General features: G+C 41.2%; 1 protein-coding gene across 2 annotated transcripts in view; it reads left to right on the top strand.

The window, feature by feature from the left end:
• LOC127436647 (adhesion G-protein coupled receptor V1) overlaps positions 1-25,977 on the top strand; it is a 214,255-nt gene that overhangs the window by 33,937 nt on the left and 154,341 nt on the right. For both annotated transcript variants that reach the window (XM_051690924.1, XM_051690913.1), the window contains exons 22-40: positions 4,497-4,677; positions 4,833-5,026; positions 5,136-5,265; positions 5,603-5,686; positions 6,748-6,887; positions 8,283-8,892; positions 8,992-9,207; positions 10,290-10,505; positions 10,653-10,897; positions 10,974-11,155; positions 11,557-12,365; positions 16,455-16,664; positions 23,200-23,330; positions 23,490-23,589; positions 24,499-24,678; positions 24,761-24,924; positions 25,036-25,123; positions 25,583-25,661; positions 25,763-25,901. In XM_051690924.1, the coding sequence (XP_051546884.1) occupies positions 4,497-4,677; positions 4,833-5,026; positions 5,136-5,265; positions 5,603-5,686; positions 6,748-6,887; positions 8,283-8,892; positions 8,992-9,207; positions 10,290-10,505; positions 10,653-10,897; positions 10,974-11,155; positions 11,557-12,365; positions 16,455-16,664; positions 23,200-23,330; positions 23,490-23,589; positions 24,499-24,678; positions 24,761-24,924; positions 25,036-25,123; positions 25,583-25,661; positions 25,763-25,901 (4,098 nt within the window). The remainder of the gene's footprint in view (positions 1-4,496; positions 4,678-4,832; positions 5,027-5,135; positions 5,266-5,602; positions 5,687-6,747; positions 6,888-8,282; positions 8,893-8,991; positions 9,208-10,289; positions 10,506-10,652; positions 10,898-10,973; positions 11,156-11,556; positions 12,366-16,454; positions 16,665-23,199; positions 23,331-23,489; positions 23,590-24,498; positions 24,679-24,760; positions 24,925-25,035; positions 25,124-25,582; positions 25,662-25,762; positions 25,902-25,977) is intronic.

Genomic DNA, 25,977 nt, shown 5'->3' with positions numbered 1-25,977 from the left:
GAAGACCATCCTTTCCAGAAACCATAGTTGGTTGGGCCATTTCAGCGCAACCAACAGAACCATTTCCTTGTCCTCTCGGACTTGACTGATGACAGCGTGGAGGAAACGCATATTTGCTTGTCGTCAGCCAATTGAGGGCCAAGGCGTCCACTCCCAGTGGGGCTTGGGACCAAAGAGGGCAGTGGGCTGTCTCTGTTCGGCACAAGGGACATCCGCTTTGCCGAACACTTCCCAAATCCTCATAACCGTTTTAGGATGAAGTCTCCACTCTCCTGCCATTGGCCCCTGGCATGACAGCATGTCCGCGCCACAGTTCAGATGGGCCGGGACATATGTTGTGTGCAGGGAGAGGAGATGGCGCACACTCCACATGAGGAGGCATTGCGCCAGGCTCAACATTGGTAGCGATCGAGTGCCGCCCTGGTGATTTATGTACTCTAACACTGACATATTGTCTGAATGAATCAGAACGTGATGATTCACTATGTCAGAATGGAAAGCTTTCACTGCTAAGAAGACAGCTAGCATTTCCAAGTGATGTGCCATGCTCCTTTCACACCTGTCCTAGTGCCGAAAGCCAGGCGTCCATCGCGCAGTGCGCCCCAACCCGTGTTGGATGCATCCGTGGTCACCACTTTTCATCTGAAAACCTGACCCAGCATCACACCCTGCTGATAAAGGTTTGGAGCTGTTCCATGGTGCTAGAGCAGCCAGGCAGCGGTGCATCAAGGTGATGCGCATGCCTCCCAGTTTGAACTGAGACAGACACTGGTGAATGGTCTGGATGCGCTCGCTCTTGAGGTGCGCACGAATGCTCATGGAGTCGAGTTGAACCCCCAAAAAAGGAGGTTTGTTGGCTGGGGGAAGTGTGTTTTTCGCCCAGTTGACATTGATACCCAGGCTGTTCAAATGGTGAAGTATAATGTCCCTGTGCTCGCATAGCAGAGCCTCTGACTGGACCAGTAATAGCCAATCGTCGAGGTAATTTAGAATGCACATGCCGTTCATCTTCAAAGGGGAGAGCTTCGCATCGACACATTTTGTGAACGTGTGCAGTGACAGAGACAATCCGATGGAAAGGACTTTGAATTTATATGTCATCCCTTCTAACACAAATCTCAAGAACAGCCTGACACAAATCAGTACCATGGGCAGATGTGCGATAAGATCTGTTTCTGAGTTAACATCTTGAATGGGCATTTTGCCAGCATGTGATTCAAGCATCTCAGATCTAGGATTGGCTGAAGCCTGCTGTCTTTCTTCTGAAAGAACGGATAGCAGCTGTAAAACCCTTTGCGGCCATGGCAGCTCGGAACAACCTCTATCGCATCTTTTGTGAGGAGATTGTGAATTTCTGCACATAATACAGGCACATCCCGTGACGGAACCATCGAGGACAAAACACTATTGAAGCCAGGCGGTCTGTGCATGAATTGGATCGAATACCCATGTTCAATTATTTTTAGCACCCAATCTGACATGCCTGTGAGCGCCCGCCACATGTTCACATAAGGGGGTAGCGGGCACTTTATATTTGACACTAATTGTGATAGTGCGCCGCTCACCATTGGGAAACGGTTGTGCAGTGTGTGAAATGGGGAAGCAAGGCAAATTCTCAAGAATGAAAAATGTTAAACAAATTTAATAGGTACACTAAGGTATGGTTTATGAGCATGCAAACATAAGAGAGAGAATTGTTTGTATGTGATCATTATGAACAGAACTGAAATGTCAAATGTCACAGGTGCTGATAGCCCAGAGGCCACCGTTTTTCTGCATTTTGATGAGAAAATAACGGCTGTGACATTCTCTCTGACCACATTGCCTCTCTCACTAGGAGATTTACTACCTCGGAGCACAGAATGGGCATGTCCTGCACTGTAATGTGGAGGATAGAATGCTGTTGAAGCGAGGCGGTCGCGTCGTGAACTGGAATAACCACACACTACCGTTTTTTTAACACACTGAGAAATGCTTGGTAACGCGCGCCATGTGACTGCGCAATGCGCGGTGGGCGCTGAGTTTCGTGCATGTGTTGAGGGGAGCTGCCATTTATAAGACAGGAGCATTTTGTGTGGAGTGTGGGTTGATTTTTCTCTGAGATGCCCGGAAGCACACCACACGATCGCGAAACGTGCGAGCGGGTGCGGATAACGGGCACAGATAGCTGCCGCTTATCAGATGGAGCTTCTCACTCAGAGCACGTCAATCATCTGTGTACAGCGCTAATAAAGGCTCGAGCAAGCTAACAATAGCGAGGGCTGATTTAGGTGCGTAGTCAAGACGAGATGATGTTGGTCTTGAAGGAAAAAAATTCTGAAGAAAGGGTGTGTGAGAGCCCGATTATATAGAGCAAATGTGTGCCTAAAAGGGCTGGCTCAAACACCATTGCCAATCATAAGATTGGTGTAATGATACAAAGGCTTCAACTAGGTCATGGAAAAGGAATTTCCCCAAACTGTTCAGCAATGTCTCGTGAATTGAATCAATATGGAACTGATATTTCTCTGGCACACGAAGGTTGCCGAACCCATGCCTACACAGAAGAAAGTTGGCACGAAGCCTCGTCTAGTCCCTTCCCTGACTAGTACGGTTTGTGTCACAGGTGTTCCTTAGTCCGGCTGTTTGATGAGAGAGAGATAATATGTAGTTGCAATAAAAGTTTGGCAGTGGTGGATAATTATTCTGTTGCACGGGATTGAGGAACAGATGATGACGCGGGTTGACCAGTCAGTGGAAAGGTGTGTTTTATGGCCACCCTGCGCAAATCAAATATTTATCTATTTTCTACCCTCGAACAATTTTGAAAAACAAACTATCAGAACGTACACGGTTGTTCTTTCTACCTGTAGCTTTAGTCTTCAGCAGTCAGCACCCAATTGCATTGCACCACCTACTGGTGAGAACTCAGTAGGAGATTGTGCATCGGTACTCTGCTGCTTTTCCAGCAGTTCCCGGATGTAGAAGGTTGAATTTCCAACCGAATTTGAACCACTGAATTTGAAGAAGCTAATTTTGTTAAGCGAAATAGAATGGGCTGATTTTTACCTGTCGAAAAATCTAGATTGTATTTTCAAATGAGCTGAATATTTTGGAAATTAACTTTGGAAGGTAAATATTTATTGTTGAATTTTTAATAATGAAATTATGTGTGAAATGTTTTCAGATGAAATATTCAATGCTTCAAAATACAACGTTACATTTCAGCCTCCCAAAATGCAAGCACTGTAAATTCAACGCATTTAAATGCAAGCACTGATAATACAATGCATGTATTTGTTCGATTAGAGCAATTCAACATGCTTTTGTGTTTCAAAGACTTTAGTCATGAACTTACTTCCATATTTGATTACCACAACAATTTATTTTGACCTCCTTTTCTTTAAAAAGAGCAACAATCTGGGTTACAGTGAGCTACTTACAATGGAAGAGAATGGGGGCCAATTTCTGAACGTTAAAATACTCACTTTTTCAAAAGTATAGCCACAAACATGATTTCAGTGTGATAAAATCACTTACTAGCCTTTTCTGTGTAAAGTTATAGCCAGTTTTACAATGTTGTTGCCATGACGATGTCAACAAACCCTAAAACGACTATAAAAATGATGATTTAAACAAATTCATGGCTCAAATAATACATGAGTTTTAACAGAAGAATTAATGTAAGTGCTTTTCTAAAATAGGCTTCACATTTCTGCCTTTATACCCTCCAAAATTTGGCCCCATTCACTTCCATTGTAAGTGCCTCACTATAACCTCGATTTTTGCTTGCTTTACAGAAAATGAGGGACGAGTCAAATTTACTTTTGTCGATTGAGCTTAAATTGTGTTGAACCCTAATAAATATTCTATAATTATCAATTAATAATTATATAAATTGTATGTAATTCATTATATAATTATTAATTGTACAAATTATTAATAATTATAGAATATTTATTAGGGTTCAACACAATTTAAGTGCAATCGACATCTGTGACATAATGTTGATTACCACAAAAGTAAATTTGACTCGTCCCTGATATACACCCCATTTACAATTCACATTAACTGCATTGTCGTTTTGTTAAAAACGTATTTAAAAAATTACGTTTTTAACAGTACGACAATGCAGTTAATGTGAATTGTAAATGGGGTGTATATCAGATGTTTAAATTGTGCTGTGTTAATTTGATGTTATTGTAAATTGGTACTGTCTCATCACTGTCACGACTGCTATGTTGATCAGAACTTCACCCAAGAATTTCACACACCATTGCACTTGTGTATATGGCTGTGTGACAATAAAGTGATTTGATTTTGATTTGAAATGTGAAGCGGTAATGTTGTATTACAGCCAAAATGTTTACTTATGGCTCCATCTAGTGGGGATTTAGTCATCTTTGTTTTACTGACAGCGCTCTATGGCTAAAGAATATACACGTAGATCTGTAATATTAGCAAAGACTGTGTTCATACAGTATTTATATTAATATTTGACCTCTTGAATCTCTTAGGTCTTAAATCTGCTGGCTCTAAATGATGATCTACCTGAGGTCGATGAGCACTTCCTGGTTAGGCTAGTTTCAGCAGAGTCTGGTGATGGGAAACCAGGTTCCACTCCAACCAGTGGGGCCAGCATTGATTCTCACAATGCCATCAACAATATTACCATCAAAGCAAGCGACCATCCATATGGTACACTGGAATATTGCTATTTTAAAGTTTTAACACATGTTGGCTACATTCTACAAATTACATTTGAAAGACATAATAGACAGGTTATAGTTAAGGTTATGCTTTCTAAATATAAATTGTATTTATTTGGTATTAATTTCACTACACAATTTCAGGCCTGATGCAGTTTCAAACTGACCCAGTCCCTGCGGGTATGATCAGGCCAGCACTGACAGAGGCCCACATTACTGTTCAAGAGGAAGCTGGTGTGGTCAGTCTGCTGGTGGCCAGAGCACAAGGACTTCTCGGAATTGTGATGGTGGGGTATTGCACATCTCCACTCTCAGCTGTCGGCTCAGAGGACTATGAGGTATCAACAACTTCACTTTACAGAACATTTTGAATATATGTTGCCGATTCCCTAAGGAACTGCCTTTTGTAAATTACAAACAGAACAATTACTTTCATTCTTTTGACAGGACACAGAGGGATTTCTAGACTTCCTCCCTGGCGAGAGACTCAAGTACATCAATGTGACCATTATAGATAACTTGGTGCCAGAGTTGGATAAAGTCTTCAGAGTGGAACTCTATAATCCAAATGGAGGAGGTAAGAAAACTCATATTTTAAAATATGCAAGGTGGAATTGAGTTATCCTGCCATTCTCAGATCAAAATCTTATTATAGGATGCATTGGACTGGAAATTGCTCCATCTGGACTTTATATTACTAAAACTTTGAATTGAAAGACTTTGTCCTCTCTTTACCTCCATGGTTTTGCCCTTATGATGTCTGCATGCATTGGGTTCCATTCATGTTGTCCATGGCATGACCATGGACAATTCTGTGTGATTTCAATATGTTCTGTATGTAATTCCTGTTACCTCTGGTGTGAATCCTGTGTGCTCCTGTCCTGCTGTTCTCTGGCTCCTGTGTGCTCCTTAAGTGGATGAGTTTTTTGCAAGCGAGGGCAGTGGAAGTGGAGAGAGTGACACTGACTTCTTTCTCCCATCTTTTCACTATCATCATGGTAAGATTCTTAAGCCTGCATGAAAGTTCTTGGTTTCTCATGGTTTACTCTTACCTCCTTCCCAATATTGGCTGTAATACCAAGAAGATGTGTGAAAGTTAAAAGCACCAGTATAAAATATTAGTTTGAGAAAACAGTTCATAGTATTATACAAGTTCCCTTTTGGTCGTTTTATTTGTATTGTTTCCCAACTCCTTGAATTTATACTGCTTTGACCTTTAGAGGCACTTCATGCCCCATTATCTTTCATTTGTGCTAATAAACTTGCCTTGGCAGAGTTAAGTTGGCATGCTTGAAATGCAGTGAAAACCTCTTTTTAACTTAACTTGGTGTTAACTGATGCTAAGTCAATGCTTAGTGTGCTTTTGTTTTTCTTTCTTATGTTGATTTATTGTGCAATTGAGGTCACCCCTAACAGATGCTTTATTTTGTAAGTCCTTGATTAAAAGTTGTAAAGTTTAAGAGCTATAGTCCTTAACGGTCAAATGAAAATTCCCTTGACTCTTGTCTGGACTATAGACTTGCACCACAGCTCACCCTGATTTCTGCCAAGCTGTTTACACAGTTTTAAGCCCTGAAACCATAATGGAAGAGACGTGGGAAAAGCAAATAGCCTATATATTTAGGGGAGGGCAGTAGTGTTAAATAGTTTATTGAAAATGTCAATCATTTTGTGCCCTATGTAGACAGTACATTCTGAGTACAAAGTATGGATTATTATTATTTTTTTTTTAAATGTTCACACTTCCCTTTTGAAAAAACAGCTTAAATCAGCCAAATCTACCATCATTTGTTGGGCTTACCTGGTTTAAGCTGGTGTAGCTGGTTTCCCAGCCTTGCCAAGCTGGTCTTCAGTTGGTCTAGCTGGTTGTTCCAGCCTGACCAGCTGAAAAGCGCTACAGCCCCTCCAAAACCAGCAAACAAACCAGTCTGTCTAGGATTGGAGTCTAGCTAAGACCAGCAAACAAGCTTAGGCTGGTTCAAGATTTTTTTTTTTGGTTTCCACAGGTTTGCTAATTTTATGACAACACTTACTACAAATATTTCTATTTGTTCTGAAGCCAACCTTGGTGCTGCTGCTCGTATCACTGTGACCATCGCTGCCTCTGATGAGGCACATGGTGTCTTCCAGTTCAGTGCTGACTCTCTGAATGTCAATGGCACAGAGCCTGAAGAGGGCAGAAGTACCGTGATACTGCAGGTCTGTACTAATTCTAGCACACCCAAAAATGAAAATTCTGTCATTATTTACTCACATGTCATTCCAAACCTTTATGTTGTTATTTTTTTCCATGGAACACAAAGTAGAATTTTTTATAAAGTGGTTTCGCAGCTATGGCCAGCCCATGACAGTTCATAGTAACCAGGGGCTACCATTTTCCAAAAAGGACAAAAACTGGCGCCATAAATACGCCATTATGTAGTCATTACGGTTTCTGTGCTATATGTCAAGTCCTCTAAAATTGCTTTGTGCAAGGGACAGACTGAAATTTTCAACCTAGTCTCATAGAATGAACGTTACTATAAGTATATTTTTGCAAACTGACTTTTACGTGCCGAATTCTATGTTTCGTTGCAGTTTCCTGATGAAATGAACACTAGAGGCGCTACAACAATTGTATTTTATCACTTTCATACAAATCACGACTACAATGGCTTATTATGACTTTGTAAACATGTATTTTTCACACTATTTCTCACACACTGCTATGTTATGATATTGAAACAGATTTTACATCATTGTGAAAAATTATACATTTTAAAACTTGTATTACAGACTCAGCAACATTTACACACATATTCCAATGTGATTAGCTCCAGCGATAGCTCACCTCATAGAGTTTTGGACTTTAGACTCGGAAGCCCCAGTTCAAGTCCAGCCAAGCACGCAAGCTGACACTTGAGATGAAAGTGTCATAGAAGCATCACAAGATGACGTGGTTGCTTCAGAAAATTTGCTTTTCATTTTGCATTTTGTTATTGGATACTATCCAAGGTTTAGGTGGTGTAGTGTAAGGATAACTGTTTTGTTTACCTCTTATTTAATTTTAAATCACTATTGGTTAGGTTTAGGTTAAAGTTCTATGTTAGGGAGGTACGTTTTACTCATTAAAACATTTAATATTCACCTTAAAAACCTTGCCAGATTACGATACCATTTCACTCGCTTTTGGCACCCCCCCACCACTGGACATTTCACTGGGAAACTGCAGCAAAACATGTAACAAGGCTTGAATTTAGTTTTGCTAAAATGTTGCCAGGTTCAGGTTATGTTCATGAGATGAGGCTGAAACATTTTGTCATAATTCATTGAGAATCTTCACCTCCACCACATCCAAATTCAGTTATGGCACGTCAGCGTCACTGATGCCAAAAAGCCATTGATTCTTGCTTGTGTAGTAACCAAATGTGACACACCATTTTTCCTGACCACTATGAACTGGCGTTGTATGGAAAGAGCTCTTTCATCAAAGTGTATCTTTATGTGCTCCACAAAAAATTAGCAGTATATAGGTTTTTAAAGACATGAGGCTGAACTATTCCTTAATGAAGAGCAAAAATGTTTGAGTTTGAATCAGTTCCCTGTGTTTTTCAGGTGAATCGTACCTTTGGCGCACTCTCCAGTGTGACAGTGTACTGGGAAGCAGATGCTACTTCTGAGGGAGAACTTGTTTTTAGATCTGGTAATGTGACATTTGAAGTGGGTCAAACCATTGGGAACATCTACCTACTAATTTCCCAAGATGACATCCCAGAACTTGACAAGAGCTTCAATGTCCGCATCTCAAATGTTTCTTATGGTCGACTTGGGAAGGAGACTACTGCCATATTAACTGTTCTAGCCAGCGACGACCCTTATGGACTGTTTGTATTCTCTGAAAGCAGCAGACTGGTCCGTGTGGCAGAAGCTAACACAGTCATCACGCTGACCATACAGAGGAGAAGGGGCTTAATGGGAATGGTGCGGGTTACGTACAGAACATTGAGAGACATTGATGCAGCTCCATATAGCACATCAGGAGTGGGTCGGGCCAGTGCAGGCAATGACTTTGTGCTTGTCATGGAGTCAGTGATATTTTCAGCCAATCAAAGTGAAGTAAATGTGACCATAACGGTGCTTGATGACGAGGAACCAGAGAGAGCGGAGGCTGTGTTTTTGGAACTTGTCAATGTCACATTGGTTGAAGGCCTACAAAACAGGCCAGGTAGTCTCTAATTGTTATTTATTAAATTTGCTTAGTAATTTCTTTAACAAATAGTCTTTGATATGCACCATAAATAATTGTTTTTGTTGGTTTCTCCAGTTGCTCTTTCACCTCATCTCGGCCCACGGAACATCACAGTTGCTCAAGTCATTATAGAGGCCAGTGATGATGCTTTTGGGGTGATACAGCTGTCTTCCCCAGCAGTGAGCGTGCCGGAGTACTATACCGGGCCTATTATCAATGTGACACGTACTGGAGGGATTTTTGCTGATGTGTCAGTCAAGTTCAGAGCAGTACCGATGACTGCTAGGGTTGGTGAGTGATAATGACAAATGTATCTCAACCAATATCAGACATTGTAATCACATTTGTAGCTGGCTAAAATAGCCTTTCCCTAGTTAGTGAAACCACATTTTTTTTATAAAAGGAATTAATTTTTTTTCTTGTTTTTTGTTTTGTATTTTGTGTATTTTCCTGCCCATCACAATTCACATATGTAATTGTCTGGCCCAAATTCTTGAGGCCACATTTAAAATAGTTTTTCGAAATGTAATTTAAACCTGGAAATGAAGTTTAGGATTTTGAATTTTAAATTTAAAACAAATAATTGTTACAACAAATAAAATATACAATCAAATGAGCAAATTTGTTACATTGGCTAACACTTGTACAAAAGGTCAGATTTCCTTGCTTCCACTGAAGCACACAACATGCTCTTTGGAACATTCTTAAGTCATACTGGGATAATATGAATCATTAGGTTTTGCATAAATTAGTGTAATCCATGCCAGCTCGAGTGCATGCTGTCACTGCAACAACCACTTTCATACCAAATACTAAGAACTTCTGTTAACCCTTTACAATAAGGTTCCATTTGTAACATAAGTTAATGCATTAGCATGATCTAACAATTGATCAATTTAATATCACAACATTTATTCATCTTAGTTAATGTTAGTAAATGCAATTGTTCATTGTTATTTAATGTTAGTTTATAATTCATTAACTAATGTTAACCAATACAACTTTTAATTTGAAAAATGTATATGTTGAAATTAACATTAAAAAATATTACTAAATGCTGTAAATGTATTGTTCATTGTTAGTTCATGTTATCTAATGTTGTTAACTAATATTAACAAATGGAACCTTATGTTTAAAGATCAAATTCATGTTATTTTTTTAGTTCCATTATCACTCAAATTTTGTTGATATAACGTTTTATCAATATTGAAATATGTTTTTATTTATTTTTTTATTACATGTGAAAAATACAAAATAGAAGCATTTTCTCTTGTGGTCTCAGACTTTTGGACCCCACTCTATATTTCACACATTCACTATTGTAGATATGTCAAATATACATTGCTTATGTATCTGAATGTTATAACATGTAGGAGAGGACTACAGTGTGGCTTCTTCTGATGTGGTTCTATTGGAGGGAGAGAGCAGCAAGCCTGTTCCCATCCTTATCATCAATGATGTGGTGCCTGAGTTGGAGGAGACCTTCCGAATTGAGCTTCTCAACCAGACCACTGGGGGTGCTCTCCTGGGCACTCTCACACAGGCAGTTATTACCATCCTACCCTCTGATGATCCATATGGATCTTTTGGTTAGTTTAGTGACAACTATGACATGCACGATGTTGTTAAGATAAACATAATGTTTTCAGCTGGTTTATATGCAACATGTTACACATGACTAATTTAACTATGGTAACAATGTTTAGAGGATATATAATGTATATTTTGGTGGTTAGTTTTTCAGGCTGCACCTATCACAATAGAGGAGCCAGCAATGAGTGCTTTTGAGGTCTCTCTACCCATAGTGAGAAATGCTGGAACTACTGGTGATGTGGCTGTCCAATGGGGAGCCACTGTCAATGGAAGACCTGCTACTGGTGATCTTAGACCTGTGTCTGGTGAGGTCAGATTTGCTCCTGGAGAAACATTAAAGACACTGAAAGTGGAGGTTTTACCTGATGATGTACCTGAAATTGAAGAGGTGAGTGTGGTTTTCTTGGTTTCATTAAGGGGGCATGAAAACTGTTTAATACTGAAATCAGGTCTGTTTAATTTAGATTATAAAGGTCCAACTCATAAGTGCCACCAATGGTGGAAACATTGGAGCCGAGAAAGTGGTTGACATCATTGTTCCTGCTAATGACAACCCTCATGGAACTGTGTACTTTGAGCAAGCAGTGTACCGCGTCCAGGAACCACTGGAAGGGGTCTTTATTGCCAACATTACAGTTCGAAGGAGGTATGTCAACTTTTTCCTATGTTTTAAACTCATTTTATTTTGGACTATAAATTATACAGTTGCCCCGAACAGTATTTTGACATTTAAGTCACACTTTCACATGCATGGATTTAATTGTATTAGATATCAGAAAATGTGGCATCTGCAAACAAGTGATGCTAGACCTTTTCTCAGAACTAACGTATTTTTTTAAAATTAACCCCAAGGTCATATTTAGTGCATGACTGAAGTCAGTTCAACCTATCAGACTTCTTCTCTTGTGAAATGTTTCACATGAAAAACATGCTTGTGCTGTCGTTAAAATAAATGAAAATTTGTTTATATTTAGTTATCTAAGGCAGTAACGTTCATGCATTTTTATGTGTGCCTTATGTGTGCAAACTTGTTTGCCTTTACTCCAGTGGTGGTAACTTCGGCTTGCTTGAGATCCTGTACAGCACCTCTGAGATTGACGTTGTGGGCAATGCTCTGAGGGAGGGCCGTGATTTCCTCATTTACTATGATTCTCCATTGGCCGGAGCGCCTGCTAATGCCCTCCGCAGAACCATCAACATCACCTCAGTCACAAACGTCCTTAATTTCTGTGCAGCGTTCTGCCTTCGGGAACGAGCTTGTCAAGCTTTCAGCTTCACCAATGCCTCCAGAGCGAGTTGCTTTTGGGTAACATCTGGGGCCGGCCAGCTGAGCACTTCCCCACAAACCTTCACCTATCTAAAAAATGCCACAGCGACTACCTCGCTGTTTAGCTCACAGGCTGTTGCTGGGAGTGACTACATCACCATGACAGCCCAGACGGCAACCATAATCGACCGATCAGGGGTTGTTCACCTCACTGTACCGATCTTGACTGACTCTTTGCCAGAGGTGGATGAGAGTTTCATGATTAAAATCCTGAGGGTTAGTTTGGCCAACATGACTGCAGCTACTAAGAACTTGCCAACAATACAGCAGCCTGACACAGCTTTAGTGACTATAGGAATGAATGGAGATGCGTTTGGAATATTTCTGCTCTATAGCATTAGCCCCAATGCTACTGAAGATGGGCTCTATCTGGAGGTGAGAGAGGAACCTCAAACAACAGTGCTGCTGGTCATTGAGAGGAAAGGAGGTAGTCTGGGACAGGTGACAGTGGAGTGGAAATATGTTGGGGGCAGCGCCACACCCAATGCTGACTTCAATGGGACAGGGGAGAGCCTCATCTTTGCAGAAGGTAAGTCATGTAATGTTGCTCTGCTCTTTGTGTTTTTGGTGGTATTGTCAACACTAGTTTTCATGAGTCATGAATTACTTTCAAGCAATTACATTTGGCAATTAAAATTCAGATACAATCAACCAATTACTTTTGGGCTTTTCACACTTGAAATTGTTAATCCAGGATCATTTTTAACCTTGTACCGTGTTTTACACTGTACATACTTCATACCCTGGCTGAGTAATTCACACTGTATACTTCTGGCACCTTAAAGACCCCATTAAGGGAATATTCCAGGTTCAGTACAACTTAATCTTAATCGACAGCATTTGTGGAAAAATGTTGATTACCACAAAAATGTATTTAGACTTGTTTCTCCTTTTCTTTAAAAAAAATTAAAAATAAAAGTAAAATTCTGGGTAACTGTGAGGCACTTACAATGGAAGTGAATTGGGCCAGTCCGTAAATGTTAAAATTTCAAAAAGTTTCAAAAGTATAGCCACAAGAAGTAAACAATATGCATGTTAATACTGTATGATTTCAGTATTAAAAATCACTTACTAACCTTAAAGGATTACCCAAAATTGAAAATTCTTTCATAATGTACTCACCCTCATGCCATTCCAGGTGTGTCCTTTCTTTCTTCTACTGAACACAAATGAAGATTTTTAGAAGAATATTTTAGCTCTGTAGGTCCATAAATGAAAGTGAATAGGTGCCAACTTTTTGAAGCTCCAAAAAGCACATATAGCTATCATGAAAGTAATCCGTACTACTCCAGTGGATTAATGAATGTCTTCTGAAGCGAAACGTGTAAGAAACAGATCAATATTGAAAACTTTTTTTTACTAAAAATTCACGAGGGTTGAGGTCAAGCACGTTGGCAAGTTTGCGCATGAAATACGGAGAAAAAAAGAGCATACATAATCATACATAGATGCCACATTCGGCTAGTTTTGATACATCAACTGCGGTGCCATCTTGGAACGATCAACAAAGAGAGCTGTTTGAATTGGTTTGTATGCAAGTAAGTGAGTGGAGGAGATGTCTCAGACCGAGCTCCTCGCTCAGACCACTGCATAAACTGCTTTTGTGTGGAAACAGTATTGCGGTCCATAGAAACAGCTGCTAATAAGGTATTTACGTATGAATATCTATGCAGAGGAGGCTTTTGCGCTTACGCCATCCAAGAGGCAGTTTGAACTCCACCCTCGTCAATGTACAAACCTCAAGCTGGCCGGAAGCGAAACTTTTTATTAAAGCAAATAATTAAATATCGATATATTTCTTACACACACCTAGTGTTTCACTTCAGAAAACATTAATTAGACCACTGGAATTGTATGGATTGTTTTTATGATGTACTTTTTGGGGCTTCAAAAAGTTGGCACCCATTCACTTGCATTGTATGGACCTATAGAGCTGAGATATTCGTCTAAAAATCTTCATTTTTGTTCTGCTGAAGAAAGACAGTCATACACATCTGGGATGACATGAGGGTGAGTAAATTATGAGATAATATTCATTTTTGGGTGAACTATTCCTTTAACTGTTTAAATTTATAGACAATGTCACAACTTTGTTGCCTTGACAACATGACACCATGAAACCTAAAACCCTGAAATGACAAAAAATGACAATTTATTCAAATTTACAGCATAAAACATGAGTTTTATCAGGAGAATTAATGTAAAGTAAGCTTTTAAAAATTATAAGCTTCACATTTCTGCCTTAAACCCTCCAAAAATTGGCCCCATTCACTTCCATTGTACTGTAAGTGCCTCACTATTTTTGCTTAAAAAAAGGAAGGACGAGTTGAATAATTTCTTTTTTTTTTTTGGTAATCAAATTTATGCCACTACGAGTGCCACGTAAAAATAATAATAATAATAGTAATAATAATAATAATAATAATAATAATAATAATAATCTAACATTTTGAGAATGAAGTTATAATATTTCAAGAATAAAGTAAAAATTTCAAGAATAAAGTCGTAACATTATGAGATTAAAGTCATAATATTTCGAGAATAAAGTCAAAATTATGAGAATAAAGTCATAGGCTAATATTTTGAGAAAAAAGTCAAAATTATGAGAATAAAGTTGTAATATTTCGAGAATAAAGTCAAAATTACATGAATATAGTTGTAATATTTCGGGATTGAAGTCAAAATTATGAGAATAAAGTTGTAATTTTTCAAGAGTAAAGTCAAAATTATGAGAATAAAAAAGTCATAATATTTTGTGAATAAAATAAAAATTACGAGAATAAATTTGTAATATTTTGAGAATAAAGTCAAAATTATGAGAATAAAGTCGTAGAGCTCTCTGTTCTTGAATGAGGTGTGCATTAGTACAGGAGTTAGTACACCTGTGGGTGCCTGTCAAGTGAGGAGCAAGATACTGGCTTGCTCTCAAGTGAAGCGAAAAAATTATTGGAAATGCTGTGAATTATATAGGTCCATTTCAAGACATTGTGCAGATTCACTAAACAGTTGCGCAACTTTTGCACATGGTATTTCAGTAAAAACATGCATCTTATTCATTAACCACCCGCAATCTATTTTAGCAGGCGCTATCAGCACTGAAATTGCGCTGTTTCTTGAGTATTTTAAAGAAGTCATTGTCATTCCTTTCGCCGCAAACACTCTCCTTTCTGTGTAAATTAGGCTCATTGCATATTGCGCTTCATTCACAAAAAAATTGCCTGCCGCAATTTAGATCACGCTATTACCGCAAATAAAAGTAGGCTGTAAAATGAATTTTATTTAATAGAGATGTTTGAACATTTTCAACTCATCATATCAGCAGTAATTCATCAAACACTGATCAGATGATGGAGAAGAGCATTATGGGTTTCATATAGTAAGATGGGTTTCATATAGTTCTTTCGCCACAAACACTCTCCTTTCTGTGTAAATTAGGCTAATTGTATATCGTGCTTCATTCACAAAAAAATGCCTGCCGCAATTTAGACAGCTCCCATAATATGAATAGATCATCTGGTTACAGTTCTAGGCACTGTGCACTTGTAGCCTTTCCCTGAATCAAGTCAATAACTGCAAAAAAGTGTGCTTGACTACAAAGCGCATCTGGATATATGCCAAGCTATAACTCTCTACTTCATCATTAGTGTGTGATGAATTACTGCTGATATGATGGGTTGAAAATGTTCACAAGCATCTCTTTAAAATAAAATTCTTTTATTTTATTTTACTTTTTAATACTTTTATTTGTGGTAATAGCGCCAGGCATTTTTTGTGAATGAAGCACAATTTACAATGAGTCTAATTTACATAGAAAGGAGGTGTGTTTGCGCCTTTTTTTATGTTACTTTCCTCATGATGTATTCTCAAAATATTTTTTTATTCTCGTAATTTTGACTTTATTCTCAAAATATTACAACTTTAATTTCATAAAGCTACGACTTTATTCTCGTAATTTTGACTTTATTCTCAAAATATTACGACTTTAATCTCGTAATGCTGCTAGTTTATTCTCAAAATGTTGACTTTATTGTCGAGATCTTAGTTGTTGTTTGTTTTTTTGTTTTTTTTTTTACATGGCACTAAAACGCCATTGTAATGCCTCAAATGCTTTCGGTTGAGCTTAACTTCTACAGAGCACAGAATATTCCTTTATATGAAAAACTTTATTTTGTTTTGTGGCTTTTAGTCCATGCTTTTTGCTTTAAAACCTTTTACAGTATATACTAGTGTACTCCTAAAAGTTGACTAAATTAACTTTTAGACCCAAAATATTGACTCATTTTGAGGTACTATTTTTTGTCCAAAAAATATTCCCTCTAAAATGAGAATGTCCCTCCCCCTAATACCAACTGCCTCTGACTAGCAATAGCAAGGAGCATTCATGGCTGTGATGTAAATTCAAGGCTATTGGCTTTTTATTTTATTTTTTAAATGATGAGCCCTTCAATATGTCCTGCTTAATCTTCCTGTTTTAAAAAGAAAATACATAAAAAAAAAAAAAAAAAAAAAAAAAAGAGAACTTCATTTTCTCATGGTTTTTAATTTGGAGTTAACACTAATTGAAATTGCATAATTGAAGGCCATTCCTCATTTGAATTGCTCTTTCTTTTCCATTAAGGTGATGTGAAGAAGACCCTTGAGTTTTTCATCACAGATGATATGGAACCTGAGGACAACGAGACCTTACAGATTGGGTTAGTGAGGACTGAGGGTGGCAGCCGGATCCTGCCCAGTTCAGACACAGTAACCATACTCATCCTGGCAAATGACAATGCGGCTGGGGTGGTGGGCTTCCATTCAGCCTCACGATCAGTCATCGTCAGAGAGGGTTAGTGATTTTCTTTTACTTACAACTTAAATGAATATAACAGTAACCTTTTTAATCCTCTGTGTAGTCCAGTCTTTGGACAAGCAGCATTATTATACCAGACTTGCATCACTTCACCAACATACCGCATTTATTTATGTAATTTGCCCTACTGGCAGGGGAATGACTTGATTTCGTTTCTACTAGTGGTACGCATAGGTGTGGAGGCTTTGGAAATGCGTATTGTAATAGGAAAAATATGCTTTAGTTTGAGTAACGTCCTGGTTACTTTCGTATCCTCCGTTCCCTGATGGAGGGAACGAGACTTTGTATTGATGTAGTGACACTAGGGGTCGCCCTTGGGAGCCCCAAACACCTCTGATCTTTGAGAAAAGGCCAATTGGTATTGGCGAATGGAATTTGCATGCCACTTCCCCGGACATACGGGTATAAAAGGAGCTGGCTTGCAACCACTCATTCAGGTTTTGTGCTGAGGAACCGAGACAAGGTCCCGGCCATTTCAGCGGGTAGTTCAGTGTTGCGGCAGGAGGGACACAATGTCTCATTCTTTCCATCAGGGAACGGAGGTTAGGAAAGTAACCAGGACATTCCCTATCTGTCACTCACTCGACGTTGTGTCGATGTAGTGACACTAAGGGTCCCTATACAAAACACCACAACTAGCTGAACTGTGTTACGTGAACTGGCAGTGCGAGACAGGCAGACCATTGTGTGCCTCGTAGCCAGCGCACCTGGCCATCACGTAACCTTCCCCAACGCTCTTACGAGCGTCGTGTGGTCCCCTGCACCTCGGGAACAAGTCGACTGCCCAAAAAATGGGGACTGGCTGCCCCTCTTCTCTTTCTTCTCCCCAAAAGGAAAAATCATTCAGCTGGGGGCCATATAGCATCCGCGTCGGGAGGGCGTCACTCCCAAGGGGAAGACACCGCAGAGACCACACCCTGCCTGAGGGGGAGGAAATTGTGTGGAAATACGTCACATGGTCTCATGTGGAGAAGTCCTCATGGTAGGTCCTACCCGGGGGGGGGAGGAGCTCTACAAACATGGTGACCATGGGCAGAGGGGCCTCTGCCCAAGGAAGACACGGGTTCACCAACGGGGGAACCGTCTCATGGGAGATACATCACACGGGGTTACATATGGGCAACCAACACATGTGGAGTACCTACCCCAGTACAGGGCCAAGTTAGCACACGTACTAGGCCACCAACGAGTTTCTCCACAAACTCTCCTGCCACAGGGCTAAGGAGGAAGGACATCCAGGGTCCACGACTTCGTGAACACGACTGGGGGTAAAAAGCACACGTCTTCGCCTCCAGGAGAGGAAAGGCGCTATACGCAAGCGGTACACCCGGCCAGCTGTCCTGCAACTTACTTGCTCATACCTGACAACACACGGGATGAGACCAGCTCAACCCGGAGATTGTAGAACGTTGCAAAGGTATTAGGTGTTGCCCAGCCCGCTGCTCTGCAGATGTCTGCTAAAAAGGCACCATTGGTCAGAGCCCAGGAGGCCCCACACTCCTAGTAGAGTGTGCTCGTAGCCCCAAGGGGGGTGGCGTGTCCTGGGCGTTATATGCCAAAGTGATGGCATATCGCAGACCGAAGGGGAGGACCTTGTACTGGTACGCCCGGCCCTTGAAAGCAAACTGCAGGAAGGGCCCGTGTCGAGGTAAAACCAAGACGTGGAAGTACGCGTCCTTCAGGTCTACCGCTGTGAACCAATCTTGATGCCGGACACTCGCTAAAATGTGTTTTTGCATCAGCATCTTGAACGGGAGTCTGTGCAAGGTCCGGTTCAGTACTTGCAAGTCCAAGATTGGCCGCAACCCACCGCCTTTCTTTGGTACAGTGAAGTAGGGGCTGTAAAACCCCTTCTTCATCTCGGCAGGAGGGACAGGCTCTATCGCGTCCTTCTATGGAAGGACGCGATCTCCGCACGCAAGGCAGCGGCGTTCTAGCTCATCACAAAGGTGAAGCGGATGCCATTGAAACTGGGTGGACGCCTGGCGAACTGAATCACGTAGCCGAGTCAGACGGTCTTGGTCAGACACCGCGACGGTTTGGGGAGTGCAAGCCACGTCGGACATACCGGCAGCGGGGCAGAGCCTGAGGTGGCACATTGGGGGGGCTCGAGCCCTGAACTCATGTCCGTGCTGAGTCTGGGGACATCAAAGTACTTACCTGGCTCCGTATACCCACCATAGGACTGGTCTGGGACGGGGGAGGAGGGAAATCTTCCTCGCGGCCTGTTGCAACTGTTGGGCCTCATGTATTCAGATAGAAGACAAAGGCAGGCCTAACACAGTCGTAAAACCTAACTCAGGCCCCCACATACCAGGTAATAAATCTTACTGATAAAAACCATGCCAAAATCAAACAAAGGGAGTCCAAAACAGACTACAAATCCCATGAAGCCTTGCTCACTAAAGGATCGAACTCTCAACTCCTATTGGATGAGTCACACAACAGAGCGTCCCTCAACCATGACATCATCAGGAGTAGAAATACCTCTGAAATGCTTCCGGGATTTGCTTCCAGCAACTTTGCTCGCCGTGTGTAGATGCAGCTCATCGCTGCTCTCAGGTGCAGCCTCGTGGCACAAGGAAGTAACGTCCAACTTGAAACTGTGGCCATATAATCTCCATCTCGCTGGACGAGTTGAGATTACTCTGTGTTCCACCGAACACTCTAACAGATCCGAAGGAGACTGCCGAGCAATCCGCATCTTCATCCGTTTGCCTGCAGAAGTGAAGAGATAAAAGTCGATGTTGCTAATTTATCCACCAGCCTGCCGAGAATCAGCAGCCGTACCGCCCACCAACAGAGCGAGGAAACAGCCCCCCGTCATCACCCGAGCCTTGAGGAACTGAGTCGGAGTTAAAGGACGGATGAACACACATTCCGCATCCTCATGGGATTCAAGTAAGATGTTTATGTCTGGGCAGAGATAGAATATTATAGTGTGTTATTCTTGACTCTCAAGGTTATTGCTTGTACAGTTTACGGACCGCCATGTCCGCTCATTATTAATACTCAGGGTATTAATTATCACAAATTTGATCTGCTGTATTTTAGTCCAACCACATTGGGCTGTTGTGCATTTCTGCCATCGTGGGTGAGACCAGCAAACTGAGTTTATCCATTAAAGAATCAAAGAACGCGGGATGGTTTACGAGCCGTCTCTGAGTGATTAACTAACAGCTGCTTTCTCTCCCACAATCACGAAATCGGCTTTGGGGCCGTCACTTAATTCTCTCTCTCTCTCTCTCTCTCTCTCTCTCTCTCGTACTAACCACACACACACACACACGCGACCCCTCACAAACATTCTGGCACACATTTTTGGCTAGTAGATAGCTTCCTGATAAAGCTCAGCTTTGTCCCAAAGCTACTATTGACTGGTTTCTCTCCGCCCACATTCGCGGTCATATTCCCTGGCTGGAAGTCTCGTGTGACATACTCTCCATGAGAGTCACGTCAGCCATTTTGTGCGCGTCCCTCCTTACACACATACACACTCTCACACACACACCCTCATGTGTTATATGATTATTTTGATTTCCATATCTAATCATATCACTGTTTAGTTTGTAGTTGTAAGTCAGAAGTTTATTGACTGCATTGTATTAATTATTAATTGATATTAATGCATAAATAAACTTTGTTATATTACAAAGAGAATTGTTTTGGTTTTTTTTGCATACACCTGTGTCATGCTGACGGGATGTCAGTGCTCGGATTCAAGCCTTCATTCATTGTTTTTTTTCCGAAAATCGATATTCTTCGGATGTCGATTTTCCTAAGAAAACAATCTAATATTGAGATAGTTATACTATCTGGTTATTAGTCCCTGATTCCAGGGTGGTGCCCCGTCAATGTTAATCCTTATTAATATTCTATTGATTGTTGATAATTGATAATTATCTTTGATGATTGTTGAATTTGAATGATCAATAAGCTAGTGTTAATTTTAATTAATGTTTCATTGATGTTAATGATTAGTGATTATCTTTGATAATTGTTGATTTAAAGGATTAAAAAAGCTAACATTGATTCTCATCAATGTTCTATTGATTTTAATAATTAATAATTATCTCTGATAATTATTAATTATTGCTAATAACCAAACCCGCTCCTAAACGTAGCGCACTACATTTACTGGAGCCCCATATGAGGTTTTAATGAGTTAGATTCAGTTAATTAATTAAAATATTAATTAATAACTAAAGAAATAAGTATTAATTATTTCCGATAGTAGCACTGATCTAAACAACCAGTAAAGCCCTACACAACCGTCCTGGTGTGGGTGCAATTGTGCCACAGCTGGGCACGCAGGGGTGGGGGGCCCGCCTCCGGAGCGCCATGCCTGCCATAAAGGTGCGGTGCTTGGCAGTCGTGATAATGACAGCCGTGGACACCGAATGTGTGACCCAGATAGTGAGGAAACTGCTCTTTTCTTGAAAATGTGGGTACCGCGGCCCTTTGGGCATGCTGCAAAATCATAAGAAAAGGAAAACAAGGATTCTTCTCCCGGCCCTCCACCGGGGGATGGAGTGGTCTGTTTACCAGCTCCAGGTCTGTAGCGGGTCTCTGTCTCCCTGGGTCGCCCATCTCAGGGGTGCTTCGAAGTCTTCCTCGGGTTCTTAGCGGCGGGCCGTGAGACGGGTGGCATCTGCTTTCTGTGGGTGGCTCCATGCCGGGGCCAGCCTCCTGGGGCAGGCTGCAGCGGAGCCGGTGTTGCTGCTGCAGGGGGACGCCCTTGGCGACGAGCAGTCTGGGTGTGGGATCTTGATCCGCACCACGGCAGGATGTGCTGGATAGCCTTCATCTGCTTCTTAACCATTGAGAACTGCTGGGCAAAGTCCTCGACGGTGTTGCTGAATAGGCCAACCTGGGAGATGGTTGGATCATACCTTGTCAGCCTCCTTCATCTCGACCAGGTTGAGCCAAAGGTGGTGCTCCTGGACCACCAGGGTGGACAACGCCTGCCCGAGAGACTGCACCGTGACCTTCGTCGCCCGGAGGGCGAGATCGGTCACAGAGCACAGATCCTGCATCAATCCCAGGTCAGAACTACCCTCGTGCAGTTCTCCCAGCATTTTGGCTTGGTGCACTTGTAGGAGAGACATGGCGTGCAGGGCGGAGGCAGCCTGTCCAGCGGCACTGTAGGCCTTAGTTGCCAGTGACGATGTAATCCTACAGGCCCTGGATGGGAGTCTCGGACAGTTCTGCCAGGTGGCAGCATTTTGCGGGCACAAATCTGGTCCGGGCAGTGAAAGGTGCCCGCCACTATCTCGTGAGCTCATCATGCACCTCCGGGAAGAAAGGAACCGGGACGGGGCATGGCCATGAGCAGTGCTCTGAGTCCAGGAACCAATTGTCGAGCCGCGAGGGTTCAGGGGGGTGTGGAGGGTTCCACTCCAGCCCGACGCTCGCAGCCGCATGGGCAAGCATGGCTGCCAGCTCCACGTCAGCCTGTGACTGGGCGACCGCACCCAAGGGTGGGAGCCCAGTTGAGTCCTCAGCGTCAGACTGGACGAGCCCGCTCTCCAATGCTGCGATTGAGAGCTCATCCACTTCACAAGCGCCAAATGAGAACGCGAACTCGCCGTGAGACGAGCCGGCGGTCCCATCCCAGAACTCAACCGTGGCAAACGAGTGTGCTGGGGAACGGGAGGTCCGTGGGGGGGGGGTTTCCCGGTGGAGAAGCTCCCATTGAGGTCCCCAAATCGCCCCCAGTGCTAACCGACGCAGCCTCAAACCCGTAGGTAGAAGGACCGCGGCAGGGAGCCGCTGGGGTGGCTTTCCCTCTGAAGAAGGAAAGCCATGACCGCAACGTTGCCATGGTCATGTTCTTGCAGTGAGGACATGACCCGTCCACGAACGCCGTCTCTGCGTGGGCAGCGCCCAAGCACGTGAAACAGCGATCGTGGCCGTCGGAAGCGGAGAGATAACGACTGCAACCAGGAATTAAACACAAATGGAAAGGCATCTTTAAAAAGACGCTCTCCGTGAGTGCCACTCTTTTAGAAGGGAAATTCTTTTAGGCTGCTGAGGTGCCCAGGGTCGTTCTCTCCACTCCACCACCGCTGTAATGTGCCGTAAATCCAACAGCTTTTCGAGGTGAATGGATCAGCAGAGTAATTCAGCTCGCTGAACACAACCGCTCGGCTCCGAAGAGAAAATCTGAATGAGTGGTTGCAAGCCAGCTCCTTTTATACCCGTATGTCCGGGGGAGTGGCATGCAAATTTCACTCACCAATTCCCATTGGCCTTTTCTCAAAGATCATAGGTGTTTGGGACTCCCAAGGGCGACCCCTAGTGTCACTACATTGACACAACGTCGAGTGAGTGACAGATAGGGAACCAGTAACATACAAAGTATTTTGAATCCTCACATTCTTTGACGGATCTCCGAGGTTGATATATCAGCTTCTAAAACATTATGTGATGTCCATTTTTCATTTGAGTTTGAAAACCAGTATTATAAATAGCTAGTACACTCAGGTTAAATGTTTATTACCTTCAACAGGTGAGAGTTTGCCACTGCTGGTGGAGAGAACAGCTCCTGCTATTGGAAATGTCACAGTGGAGTGGAAGATTGAAGGCCCTCAAGTCTCAATGACTTTTGTAGACACTTCAGGAGTTCTCTATTTCTCTGAGGTAATGAAAAAAGAAAAGTCATTCTTGAGGATCATACTGTTGTACACTGAGGCCTTTCTTTTAAACATCACAATAACTTATGTATGAATTGGTCTACTACTGGAATCTATTGACCATTAGGTTTTGATTTAATATTCAGTATCACCTTCTGTGTTTTAGGGTGTGCTAAATAATACTATAATCTTGAAGCTACTTGATGATACCACACCAGAAGAAAGACAGGAGTACAGAGTTATCCTATCAAACGTACAAACCAAAGGTATTTATAAGTAACACATACAGAAATTAGTTCCTAGTTCCATGTATATTACAAAGTTCATAATAATGTTAAAGTAGCCATGTTTACAAGCCACTCTTGGTAATTTGCCATTAACTCAGAGTATATAAATAAACATGTATATATATATATATATATATATATATATATATATATATATATATATATATATATATATATATATATATATATAATGTATAATTTATATTTGCACTCAGTAGCTTCTTGTTTGTGTGATCTTTGACTTGCATTGACACCTAGTGGTGTGGATGCAGCATCATTCAAAATCAATAGTTTTCAGTTACACTATTATATTACAGTTACATGCCATTGTAAAAATTCACTATTCACAATCAGCCATGATTAATTTAATCCAAGAGTGAAAGTGTCCAATAACAAAACAGGTACTGAGATTAAGCAAGTAGTATTCAGCTCGTCATGTGATTCTAAAATGGCAGCCCCCATGAATGCACCCCTCCCCCATGTAGAATAAAACTGCTTTTATAAGGTTACTGATATGAGCGGTCATGATTTTATACATATGTTTCAAAATTACAATTAATTTCTTTAATTGTAAAACTTTTTTATTGGGGGAAAAATTACTGAGTGCACCTTTAAGTATATAAATATTTTATTTTTTTTAACAAATGACAGTTATAATTTGTTAAATGATAAGTACAGAATGTATCTTTATCATTATCTGTTGTCCTATTATTGTGAACTTGTTAGTCACTCGACCCATTTACTATATTTATTGATGTCTCTAGACTGGTCTTTGCTTACATTTAAGTCTCAGTTTGGATATTATATTGACAATATGTAACTTGGGTGTTGTGTATTTATCATTAGAGTCTTTTGTAATATTGATGTTTGAATTTTGCCATCTCTTAGGGGTCATTGAGACTGGCCGGGCAGCTCTGAGCTTTCATGGTTGGGAAGCAGTGGTGAGTGTGGAGGCTAGCGATGAGCCTTTTGGCATGCTCAGTATCGCCCCCACCTCCCAAAGTGTGACTACAGCAGAGAAGGACATCATCGTCAGGATCTACATAAACAGAGAGTTTGGTGCATCAGGTTAGTTACGCTGGAGTCAACAATGAAACAGAATGCTCATAAACTAATGCCCCTAAACAGAATGCTATCCTTTTCCCCTCAGGTGCTGTGAATATAAGCTATGAGACAGTGAGGGGCTCTTTGCAGGACCTCAAACAGACGGAGGGAGCTCTAGCTGAACCAGGCCAGGATTTCAAATACGTCTCCAGCTCTGTGATCATGCAGGATGGACAGACATCTGTGTCTATCCCCATCAAAATTATAGATGTATGATGCCACTGGTCTGATATTGAGTACATTTCAGTAGTTTTAATTTAGATAATAATAAATAAACAGATTTTTAGAGACTCTTTTAATTATGTTTGAATTTTTCAACAGGATGACATCCCTGAGTTGAAAGAGTTTTTCTTAGTCAATATAACATCGGCTGTCCTCATAACCATTCTCCCAACTGCACCTAAACTGAGTAAGATCATAATGATTAGCTGATCAAAATGAACTATTCACTTTCCATTGTTGGAAGTTTAACATTCAATAAGGTCATATTCCTTATCATGTGTCATATATTATTTGTCATTTATCTCAAATTTCACCTAGTCTTTGTTGTTCTTCAATTCTGTTATTCTTTTGCTTAATCTTTAACTTTCAATCTTTTCACATCCTTTCACATCCTTTCCTAGAGATTTACTATACATTGAAAGGTAATAGAATATACTTGCCTCTGTGCTTGACATGCAATAGAGTTCTTTGTGCTTTTTGTCAGTGCTTTGCGAGTGTAGATGACATAGATTTATCAGAAACTATTGGAACTTAACTGGGCATAACTGTGGGCTTCCTCGAGACTCAAATCCAAAGCATTTTCATGCTGTTTTTATTGTGTTTATTTGTTGCAATGTAGTGGCTGACCATATCCCTGCCTTTACAGATACTGAAGGTCTTATAGCAGAGATCAGCATTGATGCTAATGATGGAATTCAAGGGATTGTCTTCTGGCAAAACATAGAGTACGAGCATCCCTTGAACCTCTTTTTTCCCATATATTGTATGTTAACCACAGGATTTTGACAGATGCATTAATATTCATGAAAAATGATTTTCTCTTCAGCTATGTGGTGAATGAGACATTTGGAGTGTTAACTCTGGTTGCCTACCGTGATGCTGGAACATATGGAAATGTTTCCCTGTTCTTCTATGCTCAGAATCTAGAGGCTCAGTTGGGTCTGGATTTCAATGCCACACCATCAGTAAGTTACAAAAGCCACCTTTCATGTTTCTGGATGTCATAATTAGTATTTGGTCTTTACATTAATTGAAAATGCG

The sequence above is a fragment of the Myxocyprinus asiaticus genome, chromosome 4 (assembly GCF_019703515.2).
Source record: "Myxocyprinus asiaticus isolate MX2 ecotype Aquarium Trade chromosome 4, UBuf_Myxa_2, whole genome shotgun sequence".
Classification (NCBI taxonomy): domain Eukaryota; kingdom Metazoa; phylum Chordata; class Actinopteri; order Cypriniformes; family Catostomidae; genus Myxocyprinus; species Myxocyprinus asiaticus.
The sequence above is the reverse complement of the archived record's forward strand: the minus strand, read 5'-3'. Positions and strand labels throughout refer to the sequence as shown.